Source organism: Tympanuchus pallidicinctus, unplaced genomic scaffold (genome assembly GCF_026119805.1).
Source record: "Tympanuchus pallidicinctus isolate F22 unplaced genomic scaffold, pur_lepc_1.0 scaffold3, whole genome shotgun sequence".
Lineage (NCBI taxonomy): Eukaryota > Metazoa > Chordata > Aves > Galliformes > Phasianidae > Tympanuchus > Tympanuchus pallidicinctus.
The window spans coordinates 63,900,915-63,925,113 of NW_026294747.1; the positions used below are offsets into that span (position 1 = coordinate 63,900,915).

The following is a 24,199-nucleotide window of genomic DNA, read 5'->3' on the forward strand; positions in this document are numbered from 1 at the left end:
TCCGAATATCGCGCCTGGTCTGCAGGCGTTCTGTTTCTCCCAGGTCAGCCACTCAGAAGCCTGGACTACGGCTTCTGAGGCCACCAGGGGATTTAATATAGAGACTAGGGCACCATAGAGATGAGAGGGAGCTTGCTGTAGAATCAAGTCTCATGTCCCAGCTGGAAATTTGACCGTATCAGGGCCATCAAATGTGTCTTTATAGATAGCTTCCCTTATGCCCAGTTCACAGATATAATTCTGAAGGTCCTCCATGGAGGACCACACCCCTGTATATAGAGGTATATCGGATTTATTCAGCCATACCATACGGCAGGCCACCATTAACCATTCTATTACAGAATGGCTTTCATCAAGATATTGATTACCTGCATATAACCTCTGCCTGAGAGCAGGATGGACAGTCATGGTGGCCAACTTGGCTATTTCTGGGCCATTCACAAAAACCCTTTCTGCCCCCGAATCCCACAGTCTTAATAACCATACTGGCACACTTTCTCTAGGCTTCTGCCAAAACTGCTGTACTAAATCTATCAATTCTGTTGCCATGCATGGCCGGGCTGTTATGTGCAAATGAGTGTGGGCAAGGCGCCACTGATTAGGCAGCACCCCTGCTGGTCTGTCCTGTACTTTTTTTGTTTTCTGAGTTACGACAGGACGGACTTCTAGTGGATCTGTCAAAATAGGATATTCGAGATCTAAATTGGATTTTTTATATTCCTGATCAACCAAGTCTGTTGATTCAGGAGTCTTGTCATAGTTTATTGAAATGCTACGAACTTGGCCTATGGAAAGATGTAGAATTGGTTTCTTCCCTGTTAGTATGCCAAGTTCTTGCTCTAGTTTTTCAATACGGTCTTTCAAAAGTTTATCTTCATTCTCTAAAGTATTATTTCTTATTTCAGCAAGATTTAAGGCACTTAATAGTGGCCATGCCACTGTGGAGGCAGCCAGTTATCTTTCTTTAGTGATCAGTACATCCTCGCTAAGTCCCTGAAAGTGATGGGCCATGTGATATGGGGAGATGTTGCCCATAACACATAAGGAACCCCATTTTTCAATGATAACCACTGGATCATAATAGGGAGATCACACAAATCCGAGAATCAGCCCTGGAATCATTTTCTCTAGAGGAGTATTGTTCTTCCCTGTTGAACCATTAATAGAAATTCCAAAGAAAAAACATGATATAAGTCACAGTATAGTAGGCCTGCCAGGCCCACCAAGTGCATAATCAAAGAAGATTAAGATGACACTTGATGTACTTCTGTGTCCATCTCCTTTGTCCCTCTCATAAGCTGCAGATCCATTTTGTCTGCTTTTCCCCAGAAAACTGCACCTGGTTAGTGTGAAGACCACTGGATGTGTTGTTCTTGGCTGAGGAGCACCTGAGCAGTTTGACTGACGATGTTTTGCACAGCTGATCAGGACTTGGAAACTGTCCATTGGTATTGCTGTGTTTAATGACATTGTTAGCTGGTCTACGTGTTGTTCTGCACAGTAACAAATGGAGTTGATAGAGCAAACTCAACTTAGAATAGCTTCTGCGAATACAGCACACTTTTGCATCCATATAGTAGAATGTTGTGGCCTCCCATGATAGTGAGGTCATGGTCAAAAGGCAAAAAGTGCCTGATTTGAGTAGTAATAGGGAAACAGGATGACCCCATATTCAAGCAGAGGGAGTGGGAAGGCTCTGGGAGAGGTAGGGACAAAAATCACAGTGGAACAGGTTGCCCAAGCAGTTTGTGGATGCCCCATCCCTGCAGGCATTCAAGTACAGGTTGGATGTGTCTCTGGGCAGCCTGGTCTGGTGGCTGGTGACCCTACACACTGCAGGGGGTTGGAACAGGAAGAGCATTGTGGTCCTTTTCAACCCAGGCCATTCTGTGATTCCATGATTCTTTGAAATAGGAGCAGCAGATGCAAGGCCTTGGTGGAAGAGTTTATGACACCATGATGGGAGGGCCAACTGTGGGAAGGTGCTGATGGTAATGATGAACAAATGCCATGGACCATGTGAGTGGCTGAAGGGTGTGCTAAGATCAATGAATGTGCAATTTTGGGAGATCTTGTGAGCCTCCAAACATGATTGGCCTCATCTTGGAACTCATGAATTGGAACACCTCATCCCTCAGAAACAAAATGCTCGGATGCATTTTGCTGAGTGGCCAAGAAGATCCTGGGAGCAAGACTAGCGTTGTGCTGGGAGAGACAGCTTAATGAAAAGGCATGAGCTCACAGAATGGCTTGGGTTGGAAGGGACCTTAACGATCATCTCTGACTGTAACTAGGCAGAGTAAGACTAAAAGCCACCCTCCTGCTTCCTTTGTGGGACAGCAGATGCCACTAAAGGTTGTGGTTGACCTGGCAGTAGCCAAATGGGGCCTTCATTAGCAGCTGACCATGACGGAGGTAAAGCATCCATCTGTCCACTCAGCTTATCTCACATTCAATCACATGTACAAGCACAGCTCAGGAAGCTTCCGCAGCTGCTCATCAAGAAAAATATATAAACATGGATTGTTCATCAGAAGGCTCAGAAATAAAAAATGTCCTAATTGAACCCACTCGTTCTGCTTCAACACTCTGTTTCTGCATTGTTGCTGGCTGAGGGAAACCAAACACGTTTCCGTCTGTGTGTTACATTACAGGCTTACAATTGCTGTGTAGAAAACACTCCACCGCCAACAGCATTTACAAAAGCCAACTGTGAAACTGTAAGAAAGAAAAGAAGAAATCAACGCCATTTATTCTTCACGTATTGCATTACAAGCGCCTCTTATCAAACTCCCAGTATAATTTATGTTATTCCTGTAGAAATTCCAATTCAGCTCCACATAGAAAGAAGACCTAAGTACGTGTGACAGGGTTGTGGTGACATCCTGATCAGACACGGAGGCTCGGACCGCCGCCAAGGCTGACGACCCCAGCGCTCAGTGCAGGAGGGACGCAGCCCGGCGCTCGCTTGCCCAGTAATGCCGCTCTGCTGGCAATTCTTTATTGCTGTAAGTCACGACAGGGATGGTTCCACGGGTAGCAGTTTGCAAGGGACTGGAAACACGTCAGGGAGGACTCGATTCACTGTTTGTCTTGACAGGATCTACAATTTGCTTCTGGAGACATGAAGGAGAGAGGAAGAAATCACACCATAAGCATTCCAGCTTCCAACTGTTTGTCCTAACATTTTCACATTTGTTTTTTTTTTTTTTTTGCTTTAAATCTAGAGCTCCAAGCACTCACATGTTTTGTTGCTTATCTGTCACCGTGTCATCTGGCAATTCAACCCCGCGGGTCTCGGGCAGCAGGAAGCAGAGCAGCCCCCCCAGCACGCTAGCGCCACCGAAGACAGCCATGGGAATGGCACTATGGATATCCTGCAGGATGAGGATCAGCGGGGCGATGATCCCTGCCACGCGTGCTGCCATTGAGCACAGCCCCATGCCACTCTGCCTGTGGGATGAAGGGGAAAGTGAAAGCTGTAGGCTGGTCTTAGCCCTACAGAGGACCAGCACTACACCATTAGGAGGTGCTAGCCATGGTGGTGGCTATGTCGTGGTGCCTCCTTCCTGCCCTTCACCACCAGCACCCGGGTTGCAGTGTGCATCCCTGTGTGCTCCCACCATCATGGGAAGCCATAAGGTATGGGGAATCTCACCTGATGACGGTGGGGAAGAGCTCTGCAGCGTAGATATAGGAGGTGGAGAAGGAGGCACACGAAGCAAACTTGCCGATGACTGCCAGGATGGTGATTGCCACGGCCTGGTCTGAGGGAAAGAGAAGAGATGGCTGCTGTGATGCCAACAGAGAAGGTTCAAGCAGGACTTTGTGTTCAGATGGTCTCAGTGGTCTTTCCAACCTGTATGATTCTATGAATCTATGATTCAATAGCTTGAAAGCATGCCACAAACCTGCCTTACTTGCATCACCCGAATAACAACAGGGGCAGGGGCAAAGGTACACAGTGTGGGGGACCTATAGTTAGTAATACATGGGGGGAATCATGTTGTGAAAGAAATTAAAAAGAGTTGGGACTCTCCCTTGAGTTGGGAAGAGGTTGTTCACCTTCAGGGATGCCAACAGTGATGAGACACATCAAGCCAGCCAACAGCAGGAGAACTGCTTGGACTTTTTTCCTCCCAAACCACTGTAGCAGGTAAATGCAGCTAAGACGACCGGGCAATTCCACTGCTCCAAAAGCAAGTTGTGTCAGATAGATGTCGAGACCAAAGCCTGTCACATTAAGGCTCAGTCCATAGTAGACTAGACTATCCATAAACCTGAAATTCAATGGAACAGAATAGGTAATCAGTTGAGTTTCCACGGATTATTTTCTTTAAAAATGTAGGCTAGTTAGAAGACATGCAGTTATTTGTTTAAATGTCCAGGAATCTCTATTTTAATTCTGGTCAACACCTGTGACAGTTCTGTAGGACACAGTTAAACCAGGTAATGCATTATGGACGCCAATATGCTCAGCAATATACAGGCTGAAACCAGAATTTCTGTAGGGACCCAAAACTGCCCTGAAGTCCAGAGATGCCCTCAAAATTGGAATTACTCCAGCTCTTCCCACAACCCTCGCAGTATCTAGAATAATCATCTTCTCTCCCTGCCCAGCAAACGTGTATCTCATCCAGCCTGCAAAGAAAGGATAGCAAATACATAGATGTGATGGGGTGCTGGGATATCTGATCTCGTCCTGAATGTAGCATCTGGCAACCCTGCCTGTGGAAGGGTGGTTAGAACCTGATGATCCTTGAGGCCTCTTCCAAATCAAGCCACTCTACGGTTCTGTAGTTCCATAACGATTCACAGCTGGTCAGAGGCATGGGTTGACGGTTGGACTTGATGATCTTTCCTACCTTACTTTATAATCAATGGATATGAAGATGTTACAATCACAAAATAAACAAGAGAGTTAGGCGAAATGGACAATAATAACAAGAGAGAATAAATTGAAGACATACCCTTATGCTGGGCTCACCGCAAAACACCAGAAGGAGGGATCTCCAGGTGAGACCCTTCCTTACTTGTAGCCAGCTCTTATATAGGTCTATTAGAGGTGCAACCAAGCTCCACCGCTTCCGGCAGCACAGGTGAATTGCCTACAGCTGTGCTCCTCTGGCTGACTCATGGCTCACCTCAGGTGATCAATCAGAGGTTCAGGCCGTGACTCAGCAGTTCCCGTACACTTATTGATTCTATGATCCCATGTCCCCCAAAATTGTGAAGTGAATTTACATTTGTGAAAAACCCTTGGTGCATTCTTCTCTTCACATGGAAGTTAGGAGAGAAAGAACCAGGTGGTGACTTACCAGGCACACATCATGATTAAAGTCATCCTCAGGAGGTGCTTCTTCCGAAGGAGATCCAGAATACTTCCAGACTTGGTCTGGGTCTCACCCTTCAGCTTCAACATCAGAAAGCCAGAGTCAGAGCAGACAGAGGAAACCTATGGCTAGCTCTTTCTCCAGCACAAGACAAAAGACAACCCCAGCAGGACATGGAGGTGACCACAGCTGTATTGGGAAGGACGGCAGCCCAGTGGGGCTGGGCTCTTGTGCCTGGGGACTGGGTGTCCTGAGCCAGAGTTTGGAATCAGAGGGGTTTCTTGGGATGAACATTTTGCCAGTGTACAGTGCGTGGATCGGAAAGGTGGGTAACCCCCTCTTAGGATATTTAGGCATGGAAAACCACAGAGCAAGGATTCATGCTCAACCTCAACACTGGTGAAGTTTTTACTGCAGAAAAGTAAGGGGAGCATTTGGGTTCCTCCTTTCTTCTTCCCACGGTTAACTCTGGCAATGCTGCAGGCTGAGCCTCAGCAGAAGAGGCCCCTCCTCCCTGACCACGTCTCATGTCAATTTAAGCTAGAGTTATGCATCACCCATCTTTAAGCAGTCCCTCAATGCATGGAAAGCTCTTTCCCCGATGACCCCAAATCTTCCACAACTCTTTTCTGAACTGGAAACACCAGCATCTTGCCAGGTCTTTATTTACTGGCTTAATCCTGCTGCCCCAGGGCTGCAAGCACAGAGGCAGGTCTGTGGGGTGTGCAAGGCATGCCACTGCTGTACCTGGTCCAGCAGTTCTGGAGGAATGGTGCGTTTGTTGATGGATGCTGCCTTCTTAAGGTACTTCTTAGCTTCTTCTATTTTGCCTTTTGTCACCAGCCAGCGAGCTGACTCTGGTAGCACCCTGCCAAGGAGGTGAGTGCAGAAAACAGTGCTGTGACCTGCTGAGCTTCCTCATAGCCTGTCCCCTTACCACCAGCAGCGGGCATGATGTCAGCACCTGCCATGTTTGCAGGGAACTCACTGCCCACCTGCCACTTACCAGTAGTAGAAGAAAAGGGCAAACATAGGAGCAGACCCTGCTATTTCCAGCAACCTCCAGTTACGAATACCGTAACTCAGGCCAGCCAAAATCATTAGTGCAACAGCAAAACAGCATTGAGAAACAACCACTGCTATTGGTCGATAGGAGACTCCAACCCATTCTGTAGCTGGAAAGAACAATGAAGATTCAGTGTCATCGTTGTGAATGATTTCTCCTCATTCAAGCAGTGTGTCTCTCCCAGGGAAGAGCTCTACGGGAGTCTGGAGGCTGGCAGTCAGACCTCCGGGACATTGTCAGTGACATGTTAGAAATGGCCTCACGCAATGAAGACACTGCACGTCCCTGTCAAGGGCTCACAGCATCTTCTGGGCTGTCAGCACAGTCCCTGTAATGAGCCCCCCCACGCCTCTTTCTCTATACTCTGTCCTGAGGATTGGCTCATATAGGTCTTGTTCCTGCTGGAGGAGGACCAGGTCTATCACAGAGCTTTTGTTTAAGAGGGTTGCCTTTAAAATTTCCAGGACTATCATTTATGTCCCTTTTTGCATTGCATCTTTGAGGGCCCTCATCAATTTTCCTCACATCCAGGGCAGCCTACTCACCTAAGGGCACGGTAGTAATCAGAATTCCTGATGCTGCAGTTGCCATGATACATCTGAAGATAATGTATAGAGTGAAATTGGGCAAAAAGGCAATTGCTAAACTGAACAAACAGTGGCCATAAATGGAGATCAGAAGGACTGGCCGGCGGCCGATCCTGTGGAAGAAGGAGGAAGGCATAGTTGGCATCTGAAGAGACTCCATGGGTATGGGGAAGAGCCCAGAGGGATACACACTGATTTGGGATCCATGAGAACAAAGCTCCTCGACCCAGGAAGGGGCAGACAGGAAAAGGAGCCTTGCCACTTCTGACCAGATGTGGTGCCAAGAAAGGCTAAAGTCACTTCCAAAGTACCAAGCCCTTGGAAGGCCTCCACACCACCTCTGCTGAGTGCAAAGAGGATCAGACTGAAGCTGAAACAGGCTGTACTACTGGTTCAACTCTGCATACTGTACACATATGGTGCCTTTCTCCCTTCCATGATCCCTGTATGGCTCTGGGCTCCCACAACCTGAGGACTTTGGCCAGGGTCACCCTAACCAGAGCAGAGCCATGAGAAGGAAGCACACATGCTGTGGTTAGCAGCTGCAGGTGCCCAAATGTAGGTCTGTGGAATCCCTGTGTAGCTGAGATGTCAACTGGGACGGGAATCATGATTGCTGATTGACCCTCCCACCTCCGTCAGGCTGTATCTTCCATTACCTCTCAGGTATCTATGGACCACTGAGATGCTCTTGCTCAGGCAAGGGACTGAGCTCTGTGGAGGGGGTATTTCTTCATTCATCATTCATTAATGACTGCATGGGCATCATGAATTTCAGTGAGGCATGTTTTTGGGTTCCTGGCAATAGCTCTCGGTAGGTATTTGTGTCTCCTCACCTGTCACTGAGTGGTCCACAGATGATCGCTCCTATGAGAAGCCCCACCATGTAGATAGACTGGGAGACGTCACTCAGGTCCTTCCTGTCACACACAAGGTCAAACTGGAGGAAGGAAACAGATGCTTTTGCTTTTGAGCGGTCCAAGATTCTAGGCTGGGCAGTGCTTGTGTTCCCAGGCAGACAAGGGGAACTGTGTGCCCACGCCCTTGCTGTAGCCCATGGGAGCAGAGATCCCACTCGTAAAGGTATGAATGTCTACGTGAACTGCACAGGTTGAATGTGGAGCAGATCCATTGGGAACTCAATGATGCCCAAAGCTTTGGGGCATGCAGGACTCCCTCCAGCATAGACACTCCAAAGGAACCTCCCGGCTGGCATGTTATGCTTGAAGTAGAACCTTGGGACAGGAGTCTCAGCACCTTGCTTCCCTGGCTGCAAGGGCAGGACAGGTTGGGGCAGGAGGAAGGGAGGAAGACAGGAGAGCAGCAGAGAGCTCAGTGGAAGGTACTTGTGAGAATACGTTGGAGCTGGGAGTGAGGAAGAAGGAAGAGAGAAATGAGGAAGAGTGAACAGAGGTTCAGAGTGGGAGAAGTTGGGGATATCAGTAGGCAGAGCCCATTGTCATCTTCATGGCTCATAGGACATCTTGCCCAAGCCCTGAAGTCTCTGGAGGCCCCAGAAAACTCAACTACAGGTAAAGCTCTGGGAAGGGAAATATTTTTCATGGGGTTGGGCATGTAAGGAGATTCAGGCAGAAGGATAGCAAAAACTGGTAGGGAGATTGAAAATGTCCCTCCATATAGCATACATTGTAATTTACCTTAGTGCTGAAAAGAAGATGCATGGTGAGCACCGTGACTTTTCCTTGAACCAACCTACACCACAGGATTCTCCCATCCCATCCCATCCCATCCCATCCCATCCCATCCCATCCCATCCCATCCCATCCCATCCCATCCCATCCCATCCCATCCCATCCCATCCCATCCCACATTCCCAAAGCATCACAAGGACATACAGACCTCAGTGAGCAGGGATGGCGGCTGTGCTGTAGGGTACACCCAGCCATTGCTGCACTTCTCTGTGGCATTCAGGCCGTATGCCACGATGGAGTCGAGGTCCCATTCCACAGGCGAGTACATGATGCACTGCTCGTAGTCCCCATTCGCATCCCGGGGCAGGGTGAGGTTCAGCTGCTCTTCCTCTGTCAGGTTGGGGCCGACAGCACGGATCCAGTCCGTGTTGCAGTAATGAGGCACGTCTACAACCATGAATTCTTGGCTAACAATTTGCAAAATGTTAAGAAGCATTGGGAGGGAGATCCACAGCACCACCAGTTTCTGATAGAGGCCAAACTCCCCCACAGCTCTTATCAAATCCCCAAACTCGACCATGGTGACTACCTCTGTGGCCAGGCTACTGTGGAGCATGTCACTTAAATAGTGCAATATTAATGTTTAAACTGAATGAGCACTAAACACCTAATCCAATGTGATAAAACGAGCACTTCAACCAGCTTGTTCCCCCACTAAAATGATACACCGGATTCTTCTGGGATGCACTTTGCCACCATTTGCCATTTGGGTTGGGTTCAAGTGTCAAGGCTTTGGTAGCAGGTGGGGCTGCAGGGTGCCCTCTGCAAGCAGAGCCACAGGGGAAAGCGGTTCAAGTTTGCTTTTAACTCACAGTGCTCTAGTTACAATAAGCAATAATTCATATTATTCTCCCAGCACAGACTCTGTTCTGCCCGTGATGGTGACTGGGGAGTGATCTCCCTGTCCCATCTCAAACCTTGTGCCTTTTTCCGAATTTGCTGCTCTCACTTATGGCTTCAGATTAGATAGCCCATGCTGCTGCCAGAAAGAGCAGCAGGAAAGCTTTCGTTGTACTTTTACTTTGGACGATGATATACAGCTGGTCAACATGTTGGCTTGATGTTGACAGCCGTGCCCTAAGCTGTCAGTATTCATTGGTCCCAGGTAGAAACCCTGGTCAGTTGCAACACTGAATCTAAACTACAGCATTTTGGAGATAATCCAAAACCAGATTTGACTGAGGGAGTATCTTTAAGAAAAAATGTGGGTTCATTACACAGTCATTCATAGCAAACAGAATTTGGGGATAAGGGGTGGCTGCAGCCTGGCTGTTACCTGATTTCTGCTGTGTCTCTCAACAATTTCCTGGGCAGTCTCTCTGAGTGGTTTATATCTTTATTCCTGGGAACTGGAAACCTGCATTGCCCTCAGAATATGTAATGTGGTGTGTAATTTAGAAAAGGTCTTCTGGCTGCTCCAGAGGTTCCTTGTAGCCAAAATCTGTGACTGCTATGCTCTGCGATGACTTGGCCAAAGAGATTTTCCATTGCAGATGCATTTCAAACCCATCCTGCATGGGCAGCTGAAATCTCTGAGCTTGCCCTGCTGTGCGTGGCTCATGTTCTTCCTTTCCACTCATCCATCAGCATCCCCTGTAGCAAAGAGTTCAGATTTTGGCTACAAAATCTCCCTGGGAGTGACTCAGACATGGCTGCTCTCTCATGTGCTCATGCAGACATGACTTCTTGAGGCTGTTTTTCAAAATGTCACCAGATAGGGATGGCTGATAACCTGGGAAAGCTTCAGTGTCCTCTTGCAAACTCTGTCACCCTTAGGTGACACTTTTCATAGAAAGAGATTGTTCCTTTGACTGTCTTCATCTCACAAGGAGGTGTGGGGCTGAATGGGTCATAGAATCATCACATAGAAAAACTTGTTTTGGGATGGACCTTAAACACCATCTATTTCCAACCCCCTGCCACGGGCTGGTAACCCTCCACCAGGTCGGGCTGCCCAGGGCCCTGTTTGATCTGGTCTTGAGCACCTCCAGGGATGGGGCACCCACAGCTCTCTTCCCTCTGTTGTTTAAAACCATTTTCCCTTGTCCTATCACTATCAGACCGTGCAAGGAGTCAGCCTCCTCTTCATTATAAGCTCCTTTTAAGTATTGGAAGGTTGCAATGAGGTCTCCTAGATCTTCTCCCAGCTCCCTCAAACTTTGTCCCAAGGCACTTGCCCATCCCAATTTCAGCATCTAATGAATCATGCAGCTCTCAGGGACATCTCCCTTTTCCTTGGATTCATACTCATGTCTCTCTGCATAAGCAATGAATTCAGTTTTACAGCAGATGCAGTCATTAAGCAATTTTATTCCATCAATAGATCTGACAGAGCCGGTGTATATTTCATCTCTGTCATGGCGGGACATATATATATATATATATATATATTTAATGGACATGATTAACACATCACATAACATGAAGTGATGCGCTACAGCGAATCATAGAATCACTCAATCATTAAGGTTGGAAAAAGCACTAAGATCATCTAGTCCAGCCATCAACCGTCTTACCGCAATAGACCACGTACACAAACTTTTTCACAGTCTGTATGCTCTTACTTTTGCTTTCTAAGGTTTCTGATGAGCTTCTTTATTATTAGTGTAATTGCTAGTTCCTGTAGTATTCATGCTGAGGCAGCAGTGGGCATCTAGGGGGGTTGAGAGGAAACCACATAGGGATGGCAGAGGTAGCGATGCCGCAATGAATGCCTCAAGAGGCCTGGATTCCCTCTCCTCCTCTGCCTTCAGACTGAGTGACCTTGGCAAGGTCATTTGCTTATCTTTACCTACCATCATAAAATGAGTATAACAATGGTAACCTCCCCTGTGGAGTAATTATGCAGTCTAAAAAAAGGGAAAATATCATGAGGGAGTGAGACATTGTAATCAAAGAGTGCATATATGGCATTTACTCGGCTCTAGGTGTCTAAATATAGTTGTTTCTATGTGAAATAGATATCTAGGGTTGCACTGTAATCAGAAGAGATCAATCAATAAACTCAGTGGAGTTCTGAGGCATTTTGAACACAGTCGTTCATTGTGAACAGAATCTTCCTCCAAACCACACTGACAGTACTTACTAACCCTCCTTTAACTTCGGGAGGGCTTAGACATCGTATTTATGTGGAAGCACTACTATTGCAAAGACCTGATTTCGAGCCAAATATCCACCCTGCCCTCCTCACCTCTGCCTTTGCCCGTTGTGTTTTCTTTTGGCACTTGTGGCCAAGGAGTCAGTTCCTTCCTGATAACAGCTTTCTTGTCTTGGCAGTTTCAGGATCTGGATGAGCTCGTTGCTCACTGCTGTAGCCAGTGGCCATGCAGTCATCATCAGAGGAAGCCTTACAGTAGATGGAGGTGCTGGTCCCACTGCAGGTATGACTCTCCCCTTGCAGGTTTCTCACAGTGAAGCCAGACTTTATGATGCTCTTTCTTTTTTTGGGAACTGAGCACTGATCCGCCACGATCAGGATAGAGATCTTAAATTTAGCCCCTTAAGATGCTAATAAATCAGCCAATGCACAACTGAATTCACCCAGTGCCAGAAGGGTGGCAGATTTCTGAGCCCTTCTTCTTTTTTTCCCCCCAGCTATATGAAGAACTCCTGTTTGAAAAGGCCATCATTGGACACATTTGGGTCTGCAGGGGAGAGATTTTCCAGAACTTCTTCAGCTTCTGATATTTCTCTGCTTTTTCCTATTTGTGCATGAGCCTCCTGGCCACCATTTAACGGATCAAAGAGATTCTGATTGTCAGAAGCATGGCTGGTGAACAGGTAGCATGGGGGAATGCTGCCTTCCTGCACGGGGAGGTATTTGTTTGTTGGGCCTTCAGCACTAGGACCCAATCCAAACGCACCCTCAGCATCTCTGGGAGCCTGGGACTGTGCACCAAAGTGCTGCAGGGGTGGACAGCTCTGGCTCCCTCCTGGGTGTCCGGTAACAACCTCATCCTGTCCAGCAAGGAACAGGAGGCTGGAGGTGTCCCATGCTACCAGTGGAGCGTTTGTTTCTGCTAGGATTTCCTGACCCAGCGTGGAGGGATTTGGATCAAAGCAAGGTGGAGTTTCTGTCTGTGGATTTTGCCAATCTAAATTTGGGATGACTGTTTGGGGAAAATCTTGTCTTTCGTTTTCTACAGGCCTGAGGTTCTGTTTCTTGTAGATGGGGCATATTGTGGTCATCTGTCACCTCCGGCAAACCAAGTGCAGAGATTCTGTTGTTTTCTGGTTTGTTCTCCTGAGCTGTGTGATCAGGACTGGTCATAGAGTAGATGATATGTGGTGAAGCCAGGTTGCTGAAGGCTGTGTGCCATTTGCCTAATCGGAGAAGACTGTCATCAAATCACACTGTGCCATGCTGTTAAGTTTTTTCTGTTCCATTAGGTCCATGGAAATGCCAGCAGCAGCCCTGACAAAGGACACGTGAAAGTAAAAGATGCTGGCCAAGTCAGTGAGAACACAAAGAACACTTACTTCTAGCTGGGCCTACAAGCAGCTGTAATTGAAGGCCACCTGGTGCTCTGACACTGCTGAGGACAGGCAAAGACTCCATTCATGGCACCTCTCCCACTCAGGCAGTGACTGCCAGTTCTTGTCATTCTTTGTCTTTTTTGCCTTCCTGCATCTCCCTCTATAGCTTCTCTTTGGGCACTGCATGCTGTCTCACGTTAACAGTGCTCTTGCTGGAGAATGTGCTTTTAGTTTAAGGCCAAAAGAAAGAAATCGGAAGCCAGAATAGATGTGATATTTTCCCTCTCCCTTTCCTGTCCCATCTCCAAGAACATGAGACTGTGAAGTGAGACACCTGCCAGAGCACTGAAGAGACCAGCAAAGAAGTACTGTATTCAGTGAGGAGAAAGGCAGCGCAGATGCAGCACTGAAAACCATCTCACCTTGCTAGAGGGATTTCTCTGGACTGTCTAGCATGGTTTTCTCACCCTTTTTAAAAACTGCTCCTTTAAGTTTTATTCTTTTTTAAGATTTGAGATAATCAGCTGAGGAAAAAAGAGGATATGATAGAAGAAACAGGAAACAGTGAGCAAGGATGCCTCCCCTTCCACTTCCCCCTTGCTATATCCATGTGTATTTAAATGATGAAGCCCAGAAAGTTCTACAGTGGTGGTGCAACAGCTTTCACTGCACACTGCTGAAAGGTTTCATTCTTTCTGGTGATGCTGAGAAATTTTCAGATGAGGCATTATTTCTTCCTCATCGTACCTACATGCTTTCCTTGGAACAAAGTATCCCACAGATGTGTGGTTTGCTGAAGACAACATTCTAATAAAATCAGTGACATGCAGCAGTGTCCCACCAGGAGAGATTGGCTCTGGTGTTACCACTCTGCAGCACTGCTGGTCAGGGGATTTGATAAGTTGTGGCTGAGGTGCTCTTGTTCAGTGGGTCTGAAGATGGAGGTGATCCGTCCTTTGATTGAGAACTCTTTCCTTTGCAAAGGCTGGCGGCTGCCTCTGACAGGCTGTTATGGAAAATACGGGGATGAAAGTGGAAGTTGAGAGAAGAGCTTGGAATAAAGCACACAGTTATGGAGTGAATCATGGCTTCACCTTCAATGAAGTCTTCTATGAGACAGTCTGTTTCAATTCACTTCATAAATAAAGCTGTCCAGGCACACTTGATGTACTTCTGTGTCCATCTCCTTTGTCCCTCTCATAAGCTGCAGATCCATTTTGTCTGCTTTTCCCCAGAAAACTGCACCTGGTTAGTGTGAAGACCACTGGATGTGTTGTTCTTGGCTGAGGAGCACCTGAGCAGTTTGACTGACGATGTTTTGCACAGCTGATCAGGACTTGGAAACTGTCCATTGGTATTGCTGTGTTTAATGACATTGTTAGCTGGTCTACGTGTTGTTCTGCACAGTAACAAATGGAGCTGATAGAGCAAACTCAAGTTAGAATAGCTTCAGCGAATACAGCACACTTTTGCATCCATATAATGGAATGTTGTGGCCTCCCATGATAGTGAGGTCATGGTCAAAAGGCAAAAAGTGCCTGATGTGATCTGAAGGGCTAAGTAAGGGAAACAGGATGACCCCATATCCAAGTGTAGGGAGTGGGAAGGCTCTGGGAGAGGTAGGGACAAAAATCACAATGGAACAGGTTGCCCAAGGAGGCTGTGGATGCCCCATCCCTGCAGGCATTCAAGGCCAGGCTGGATGTGGCTCTGGGCAGCCTGGTCTGGTGGCTGGTGACCCTGCACACTGCAGGGGGTTGGTCCCTTTCAACCCAGGCCATTCTGTGATTCCATGATTCTTTGAAGTCGGAGCAGCAGATGCAAGGCCTTGGTGGAAGAGTTTATGACACCATGATGGGAGGGCCAACTGTGGGAAGGTGCTGATGGTAATGATGAACAAATGCCATGGACCCTGTGAGTGGCCGAAGAGTGTGCTAAGATCAATGAATGTGCAATTTCGGGAGATCTTGTGAGCCTCCAAACATGCTTGGCCTCGACTTCTTGACACCTCATCCCTCAGAAACAAAATGCTCGGATGCATTTTGCTGAGTGGCCAAGAAGATCCTGGGAGCAAGACTAGCGTTGTGCTGGGAGAGACAGCTTAATGAAAAGGCATGAGCTCACAGAATGGCTTGGGTTGGAAGGGACCTTAAAGATCATCTCTGACTGTAACTAGGCAGAGTAAGACTAAAAGCCACCCTCCTGCTTCCTTTGTGGGACAGCAGATGCCACTAAAGGTTGTGGTTGACCTGGCAGTAGCCAAATGGGGCCTTCATTAGCAGCTGACCATGACGGAGGTAAAGCATCCATCTGTCCACTCAGCTTATCTCACATTCAATCACATGTACAAGCACAGCTCAGGAAGCTTCCGCAGCTGCTCATCAAGAAAAATATATAAACATGGATTGTTCATCAGAAGGCTCAGAAATAAAAAATGTCCTAATTGAACCCACTCGTTCTGCTTCAACACTCTGTTTCTGCATTGTTGCTGGCTGAGGGAAACCAAACACGTTTCCGTCTGTGTGTTACATTACAGGCTTACAATTGCTGTGTAGAAAACACTCCACAGCCAACAGCATTTACAAAAGCCAACTGTGAAACTGTAAGAAAGAAAAGAGGAAATCAACGCCATTTATTCTTCACGTATTGCATTACAAGCGCCTCTTATCAAACTCCCAGTATAATTTATGTTATTCCTGTAGAAATTCCAATTCAACTCCACATAGAAAGAAGACCTAAGTACGTGTGACAGGGTTGTGGTGACATCCTGATCAGACACGGAGGCTCGGACCGCCGCCAAGGCTGACGACCCCAGTGCTCAGTGCAGGAGGGACGCAGCCCGGCGCTCGCTTGCCCAGTAATGCCGCTCTGCTGGCGATTCTTTATTGCTGTAAGTCACGACAGGGATGGTTCCATGGGTACCAGTTTGCAAGGGACTGGAAACACGTCAGGGAGGACTCGCACAGCCAGGCACAGCAGACTGGCTCTCAAGAACAGTCCCACACGCGACTTTTCCAAACGCGGTGACACAGATCTCCTCTCCCTCTGACTGTGAGTGGTGAGTTTGTTGATCATCTGCAAGACCAGTTTCCAGACAGCAGTGCCTCATTTTTCTTCTTTAAAATCAGATTCTGTTAGAGTAGACCTTTAGTATCTGCTTGTCTGTTCATCCCTTGCTTTCCAAGCATCTTTAGACATCTTTCTCTGAGTTTATTTCTTTCTCTTCACTGTTTGTCTTGGACAGGGTCTGCAGTTTGCTTCTGGAGACATGAAGGAGAGAGGAAGAAATCATGTCCTAACATTTTCACATTTGGATTTTTTTTGCTTTAAATCTAGAGCCCCAAGCACTCACTTCCTTTGGTGGTTATCTGTCACCGTGTCATCTGGCAGTTCAACCCCGCGAGTCTCGGGCAGCAGGAAGCAGAGCAGCCCCCCCAGCACGGTGGCACTGCCATAGACAGCCAAGGGAATGGCACTGTGGTACTGCTCCAGGATGAGGATCAGCGGGGCGATGATCCCTGCCACGCGTGCTGCCATTGAGCACAGCCCCACACCGCTCTGCCTGTGGGATGAAGGGGAAAGTGAAAGCTGTAGGCTGGTCTCAGCCCTACAGAAGACCAGCACTACACCATTAGGAGGTGCTAGCCATGGTGGTGGCTATGTCGTGGTGCCTCCTTCCTGCCCTTCACCACCAGCACCCGGGTTGCAGAGTGCATCCCTGTGTGCTCCCACCTTCATGGGAAGCCATAAGGTATGGGGGAATCTCACCTGATGACGGTGGGGAAGAGCTCTGCAGCGTAGATATAGGAGGTGGAGAAGGAGGCACATGCAGCAAACTTGCCGATGACTGCCAGGACGGTGATTGCCACGGCCTGGTCTGAGGGAAAGAGAAGAGATGGCTGCTGTGATGCCAACAGAGAAGGTTCTGCAGGACCTTGGGTCTCTGCAGTAGGATTTTTGGAGACAGCCCTCTTTAGCAGGGGCTGTTGTGGTAGGACGTGTAGGAATATTTTCAAACTAAATGAGGGGAGATATAGCTTATACAGACTGGTGATAAGGAAGAAGTCTTTTACAATAACGGTTGTGAGGCACTGGCACGGGCTGCTCAAAGAGGCAGTGGACGCCCTGTCCTTGGAGACATTCAAGGTCAGGCTGCATGGGCCTCTGATCAAGCAGTAGATGTCCCTGTTCACTACAGTGGAGTTGGACGAGATGGTTTCTAAAGGTCCCTCCAGCTCAAACAATTCCATGATTGTGTGATTCTGATGGACTTTCCAAGCAGGTCTGCCACCTAAGGTATCGGATACCTCTCCTAGCATATCCTTTTCAGCAAAATACCCACTACACAACTAGCAAAGGAAACCCATATTTCTTCTCAGGCCTTGTTCATTTCCTAACTAAGGCACTGCAAGTCGCTGGGGAATGCTCATTTGAAAATATCACATATAATAGATATGGTAATTAGCAGTAAGACAAGAGGAAGTGGTCTCAAGTTGCACCAGGGGAGGTTCAGGATGGATAGTAGGAAAAATTTCTTCTTGGAAAGAGTGCATTGCAACAGGCAGCCCAGGGAGGTATTGAAGAAACATTGAGATCTGGCACTGAGGGACATGGTATAGAGCAGACACAGGCATGGGTTGATGGTTGGACCAGACGATCATAGTGGTCTTTCCAACCTGTATGATTCTATGAATCTATGATTCAATAGCTTGAAAGCATGCCACAAACCTGCCTTATTTGCATCATCTGAATAACAACTGGGGCAGGGGCAAAGATACACAGTGTGGGGAAACTGCAGTTAGAAACAGGTGTGGGGGGAGCAGGTTGTGAAAGAAATTAAAAAGAGTTGGGCCTCTCCCTTGAGTTGGGAAGAGTTTTGTTCACCTTCAGGGATGCCAACAATGATGAGACACATCAAGCCAGCCAACAGCAGGAGAACTGCTTGGACTTTTTTCCTCCCAAACCACTGTAGCAGGTAAATGCAGCAAATACGAGCGGGCAATTCCACTACTCCAAAAGCAAGTTGTGTCAGATAGATGTCGAGACCAAAGCCTGTCACATTAAGGCTCAGTCCATAGTAGACTAGACTATCCATAAACCTGAAATTCAATGGAACAGAATAGGTAATCAGTTGAGTTTCCACGGATTTTTTTTCTTTAAAAATGTAGGCTAGTTAGAAGACATGCAGTTATTTGTTTAAATGTCCAGGAATCTCTATTTTAATTCTGGTCAACACCTGGGACAGTTCTGTAGGACACAGTTAAACCAGGTAATGCATTATGGACGCCAATATGCTCAGCAATATACAAGGTGAAACCAGAATTTCTGTAGGGACCCAAAACTGCCCTGAAGTCCAGAGATGCCCTCAAAATTGGAATTACTCCAGCTCTTCCCACAACCCTCGCAGTATCTAGAATAATCATCTTCTCTCCCTGCCCAGCAAACGTGTATCTCGTCCAGCCTGCAGAGAAAGGATAGCAAATACATAGATGTGAGGGGGTGCTGGTATATCTGATCTCGTCCTGAATGTAGCATCTGGCAACCCTGCCTGTGGAAGGGTGGTTAGAACCTGATGATCCTTGAGGCCTCTTCCAAATCAAGCCACTCTACGGTTCTGTAGTTCCATAACGATTCACAGCTGGTCAGAGGCATGGGTTGACGGTTGGACTTGATGATCTTTCCTACCTTCCTGATTCTACCATGTCCCCCAAAATTGTGAAGTGAATTTACATTTGTGAAAAACCCTCGGTGCATTCTTCTCTTCACATGGAAGTTAGGAGAGAAAGAACCAGGTGGTGACTTACCAGGCACACATCATGATTAAAGTCATCCTCAGGAGGTGCTTCTTCCGAAGGAGATCCAGAATACTTCCAGACTTGGACTGGGTCTCACCCTTCAGCTTCAACATCAGAAAGCCAGAGTCAGAGCAGACAAAGGAAACCTATGGCTAGCTCTTTCTCCAGCACAAGACAAAAGACAACCCCAGCAGGACATGGAGGTGACCACAGCTGTATTGGGAAGGACGGCAGCCCAGTGGGGCTGGGCTCTTGTGCCTGGGGACTGGGTGTCCTGAGCCAGAGTTTGGAATCAGAGGGGTTCCTTGGGATGAACATTTTGCCAGTGTACAGTGCGTGGATCGGAAAGGTGGGTAACCCCCTCTTAGGATATTTAGGCATGGAAAACCACAGAGCAAGGATTCATGCTCAACCTCAACACTGGTGAAGTTTTTACTGCAGAAAAGTAAGGGGAGCATTTGGGTTCCTCCTTTCTTCTTCCCACGGTGAACTCTGGCAATGCTGCAGGCTGAGCCTCAGCAGAAGAGGCCCCTCCTCCCTGACCACGTCTCATGTCAATTTAAGCTAGAGTTATGCATCACCCATCTTTAAGCAGTCCCTCAATGCATGGAAAGCTCTTTCCCCGATGACCCCAAATCTTCCACAACTCTTTTCTGAACTGGAAACACCAGCATCTTGCCAGGTCTTTATTTACTGGCTTAATCCTGCTGCCCCAGGGCTGCAAGCACAGAGGCAGGTCTGTGGGTCTGCAAGGCATGCCACTGCTGTACCTGGTCCAGCAGTTCTGGAGGAATGGTGCGTTTGTTGATGGATGCTGCCTTCTTAAGGTACTTCTTAGCTTCTTCTATTTTGCCTTTTGTCACCAGCCAGCGAGCTGACTCTGGTAGCACCCTGCCAAGGAGGTGAGTGCAGAAAACAGTGCTGTGACCTGCTCAGCTTCCTCATAGCCTGTCCCCTTACCACCAGCAGCGGGCATGATGTCAGCACCTGCCATGTTTGCAGGGAACTCACTGCCCACCTGCCACTTACCAGTAGTAGAAGAAAAAGGCAAACATAGGAGCAGACCCTGCTATTTGCAGCAACCTCCAGTTACGAATACCGTAACTCAGGCCAGCCAAGACCAGTTGTCCAGTGGCTAAAAAGCAGTGAGAAACAAGCACTGCTGTTGGTCGATAGGAGACTCCAACCCATTCTGTAGCTGGAAAGAACAATGAAGATTCAGTGTCATCGTTGTGAATGATTTCTCCTCATTCAAGCAGTGTGTCTCTCCCAGGGAAGAGCTCTACGGGAGTCTGGAGGCTGGCAGTCAGACCTCCGGGACATTGTCAGTGACATGTTAGAAATGGCCTCACGCAATGAAGACACTGCACGTCCCTGTCAAGGGCTCACAGCATCTTCTGGGCTGTCAGCACAGTCCCTGTGAACCCCCCCACGCCTCTTTCTCTATACTCTGTCCTGAGGATTGGCTCATATAGGTCTTGTTCCTGCTGGAGGAGGACCAGGTCTATCACAGAGCTTTTGTTTAAGAGGGTTGCCTTTAAAATTTCCAGGACTATCATTTATGTCCCTTTTTGCATTGCATCTTTGAGGGCCCTCATCAATTTTCCTCACATCCAGGGCAGCCTACTCACCTAAGGGCAAGGTAGTAATCAGAATTCCTGACACAGCAGTCGCCATGATACATCTGAAGACAATGTATAGAGTGAAATTGGGCAAAAAGGCAATTACTAAACCGAATAAACTCTGGCCAAGAAGGCAGATCAGAAGGACTGGCCGGCGGCCGATCCTGTGGAAGAAGGAGGAAGGCATAGTTGGCATCTGAAGAGACTCCATGGGTATGGGGAAGAGCCCAGAGGGATACACACTGATTTGGGATCCATGAGAACAAAGCTCCTCGACCCAGGAAGGGGCAGACAGGAAAAGGAGCCTTGCCACTTCTGACCAGATGTGGTGCCAGGAAAGGCTAAAGTCACTTCCAAAGTACCAAGCCCTTGGAAGGCCTCCACACCACCTCTGCTGAGTGCAAAGAGGATCAGACTGAAGCTGAAACAGGCTGTACTACTGGTTCAACTCTGCATACTCTGTACACATATGGTGCCTTTCTCCCTTCCATGATCCCTGTATGGCTCTGGGTTCCCACAGCCTAAGGACTTTGGCCAGGGTCACCCTAAGCAGAGCAGAGCCATGAGAAGGAAGCACACATGCTGTGGTTAGCAGCTGCAGGTGCCCAAATGTAGGTCTGTGGAATCCCTGTGTAGCTGAGATGTCAACTGGGACTGGAATCATGATTGCTGATTGACCCTCCCACCTCCGTCAGGCTGTATCTTCCATTACCTCTCAGGTATCTATGGACCACTGAGATGCTCTTGCTCAGGCAAGGGACTGAGCTCTGTGGAGGGGGTATTTCTTCATTCATCATTCATTAATGACTGCATGGGCATCATGAATTTCAGTGAGGCATGTTTTTGGGTTCCTGGCAATAACTCTCGGTAGGTATTTGTGTCTCCTCACCTGTCACTGAGTGGTCCACAGATGATAGATCCTATGAGAAGTCCCACCATGTAGATAGACTGGGAGATGTCACTCAGGTCCTTCCTGTCACACACAAGGTCAAACTGGAGGAAGGAAACAGATGCTTTTGCTTTTGAGCGGTCCAAGTTTCTAGGCTGGGCAGTGCTAGTGTTCCCAGGCGGACAAGGGGAACTGTGTGCCCACGCTCTTCCTGTAGCCCATGGGAGCAGAGATCCCACTCGTAAAGGTATGAATGTCTACGTGAACTGCACAGGTTGAATATGGAGCAGATCCATTGGGAACTCAATGATGCCCAAAGCTTTGGGGCATGCAGGACTCCCTCCAGCATAGACACTCCAAAGGAACCTCCCGGCTGGCATGTTATGCTTGAAGTAGAACCTTGGGACAGGAGTCTCAGCACCTTGTTTCCCTGGCTGCAAGGGCAGTACAGGTTGGGGCAGGAGGAAGGGAGGAAGACAGGAGAGCAGCAGAGAGCTCAGTGGAAGGTACTTGTGAGAGTACGTTGGAGCTGGGAGTGAGGAAGAAGGAAGAGAGAAATGAGGAAGAGTGAACAAAGGTTCAGAGCGGGAGAAGTTGGGGATATCAGTAGGCAGAGCCCATTGTCATCTTCATGGCCCATAGGACATCTTGCCCAAGCCCTGAAGTCTCTGGAGGCCCCAGAAAACTCAACTACTGGTAAAGCTCTGGGAAGGGAAATATTTTTCATGGGGTTGGGCATGTAAGGAGATTCAGGCAGAAGGATAGCAAAAACTGGCAGGGAGATTGAAAATGTCCCTCCATATAGCATACATTGCAAGTTACGTGGATGCTGAAAAGAAGATGTGTGGTGAGCACCGTGACTTTTCCTTGAACCAACCTACACCACAGGATTCTCCCATCCCATCCCATCCCATCCCATCCCATCCCATCCCATCCCATCCCATCCCATCCCACATCACCAAAGCATCACAGGGACATACAGACCTCGGTGAGCAGGGATGGCGGCTGTGCTGTGGGGTACACCCAGCCATTGCTGCACTTCTCTGTGGCATTCAGGCCGTATGCCACGATGGAGTCGAGGTCCCATTCCACAGGCGAGTACATGATGCACTGCTCGTAGTCCCCATTCGCATCCCGGGGCAGGGTGAGGTTCAGCTGCTCTTCCTCTGTCAGGTTGGGGCCGACAGCACGGATCCAGTCCGTGTTGCAGTAATGAGGCACGTCCACAACCATGAACACTTGGCCAACCATTTGAAAAGGAATAAGAAGCTGTGGGAGGGAGATCAACAGCACCACCAGTTTCTGATAGAGGCCACACTCCCTCACAGCTCTTATCAAATCCCCAAACTCGACCATGGTGACTACCTCTGTGGCCAGGCTAGTGTGGAGCATGTCACTTAAATAGTGCAATATTAATGTTTAAACTGTATGAGCACTAAACACCTAATCAGATGTGATAAAACGAGCACTTCAACCAGCATGCTCCCCCACTAAAATGATACACCGGATTCTTCTGGGATGCACTTTGCCACCATTTGCCATTTGGGTTGGGTTCATGTGTCAAGGCTTTGGTAGCGGGTGGGGCTGCAGGGTGCCCTCTGCAAGCAGAGCCACAGGGGAAAGAGGTTCAAGTTTGCTTTTAACTCACAGTGCTCTAGTTACAATAAGCAATAATTCATATTATTCTCCCAGCACAGACTTTGTTCTGCCCGTGATGGTGACTGGGGAGTGATCTCCCTGTCCCATCTCAAACCTTGTGCCTTTTTCCGAATTTGCTGCTCTCACTTATGGCTTCAGATTAGATAGCCCATGCTGCTGCCAGAAAGAGCAGCAGGAAAGCTTTCTTTGTACTTTTACTTTGGACGATGATATACAGCTGGTCAACATGTTGGCTTGATGTTGACAGCCGTGCCCTAAGCTGTCAGTATTCATTGGTCCCAGGTAGAAACCCTGGTCAGCTGCAACACTGAATCTAAACTACAGCATTTTGGAGATAATCCAAAACCAGATTTGACTGAGGGAGTATCTTTAAGAAAAAATGTGGGTTCATTACACAGTCATTCATAGCACACAGAATTTGGGGATAAGAGGTGGCAGCAGCCTGGCTGTTACCTGATTTCTGCTGTGTCTCTCAACAATTTCCTGGGCAGTCTCTCTGAGTGGTTTATATCTTTATTCCTGGGAACTGGAAACCTGCATTGCCCTCAGAATATGTAATGTGGTGTGTAAAATAGTGTGTAAAGTGGCAAAGGTCTCTTGGCTGCTCCAGAGGTTCCTTGTAGCCAAAATCTGTGACTGCTATGCTCTGCGATGACTTGGCCAAAGAGATTTTCCATTGCAGATGCATTTCAAACCCACCCTGCATGGGCAGCTGAAATCTCTGAGCTTACCCTGCTGTGTGTGGCTCATGTTCTTCCTTTCCACTCATCCATCAGCATCCCCTGTAGCAAAGAGTTCAGATTTTGGCTACAAAATCTCCCTGGGAGTGACTCAGACATGGCTGCTCTCTCATGTGCTCATGCAGACATGACTTCTTGAGGCTGTTTTTCAAAATGTCACCAGATAGGGATGGCTGATAACCTGGGAAAGCTTCAGTGTCCTCTTGTAAACTCTGTCACCCTTAGGTGACACTTTTCATAGAAAGAGATTGTTCCTTTGACTGTCTTCATCTCACAAGGAGATGTGGGGCTGAATGGGTCATAGAATCATCACATAGAAA

At 47.9% G+C, this 24,199-nt stretch overlaps 2 protein-coding genes across 24 annotated transcripts in view; one reads left to right on the forward strand and one right to left on the reverse strand.

Moving 5' to 3' along the window:
- Positions 1-24,199, forward strand: part of LOC128085239 (solute carrier family 22 member 13-like) — a 59,713-nt gene that overhangs the window by 11,267 nt on the left and 24,247 nt on the right. For 2 of the 21 annotated variants that reach the window (XR_008208855.1, XR_008208854.1), the window contains exon 10: positions 13,088-13,857. The exons of 16 other annotated variants lie outside the window; for them this stretch is intronic. Coding sequence is in view for 3 of the 5 variants with exons in the window: in XM_052692328.1 (XP_052548288.1) it covers positions 13,088-13,183 (96 nt within the window). In the remaining 2 variants the exon portion in view is untranslated. Of the gene's footprint in view, positions 1-1,329; positions 1,564-13,087; positions 14,023-14,409; positions 14,516-24,199 lie in introns of those variants that run through there. 3 more of the 21 variants (XM_052692334.1, XM_052692328.1, XM_052692335.1) reach the window with 3 other exon arrangements.
- Positions 2,725-23,010, reverse strand: LOC128085242 (solute carrier family 22 member 13-like). Of its 3 annotated transcripts, none has more exons than XM_052692350.1 (10): positions 22,465-22,854; positions 7,823-7,926; positions 6,945-7,099; positions 6,340-6,508; positions 6,081-6,201; positions 5,319-5,413; positions 4,066-4,280; positions 3,659-3,767; positions 3,244-3,453; positions 2,725-3,116 (listed from the first exon to the last, which is right to left on the reverse strand). In XM_052692350.1, the coding sequence occupies exons 1-10, from the start codon at positions 22,834-22,836 to the stop codon at positions 3,104-3,106; spliced, it is 1,563 nt and encodes a 520-aa protein (XP_052548310.1). In that variant the 5' UTR covers positions 22,837-22,854; the 3' UTR covers positions 2,725-3,103. The 3 variants fall into 3 exon arrangements, with proteins under 3 accessions (XP_052548310.1, XP_052548309.1, XP_052548308.1); XM_052692349.1 differs by lacking the exon at positions 22,465-22,854 and adding an exon at positions 8,847-9,269; XM_052692348.1 differs by lacking the exons at positions 2,725-3,116; positions 3,244-3,453; positions 3,659-3,767; ... (4 more) ...; positions 6,945-7,099; positions 7,823-7,926 and adding exons at positions 15,781-16,434; positions 16,527-16,736; positions 16,943-17,051; ... (4 more) ...; positions 20,601-20,755; positions 21,481-21,584 and having other exon boundaries at positions 22,465-23,010.

What these genes read in the sequence shown, in the direction of transcription:
- LOC128085242 (XM_052692348.1), bottom strand. Translation starts at nt 22,872, where the DNA reads ATGCTCCACACTAGCCTGGCCACAGAGGTAGTCACCATGGTCGAGTTT. An exon ending in GCCTTTTTCTTCTACTACTG is followed by an intron (nt 19,861 to 19,998) that starts GTAAGTGGCAGG and finishes CCTCCTTGGCAG; the next exon opens with GGTGCTACCAGAGTCAGCTC. An exon ending in CTCTTCCCCACCGTCATCAG is followed by an intron (nt 16,737 to 16,942) that starts GTGAGATTCCCC and finishes TTCATCCCACAG; the next exon opens with GCAGAGCGGTGTGGGGCTGT.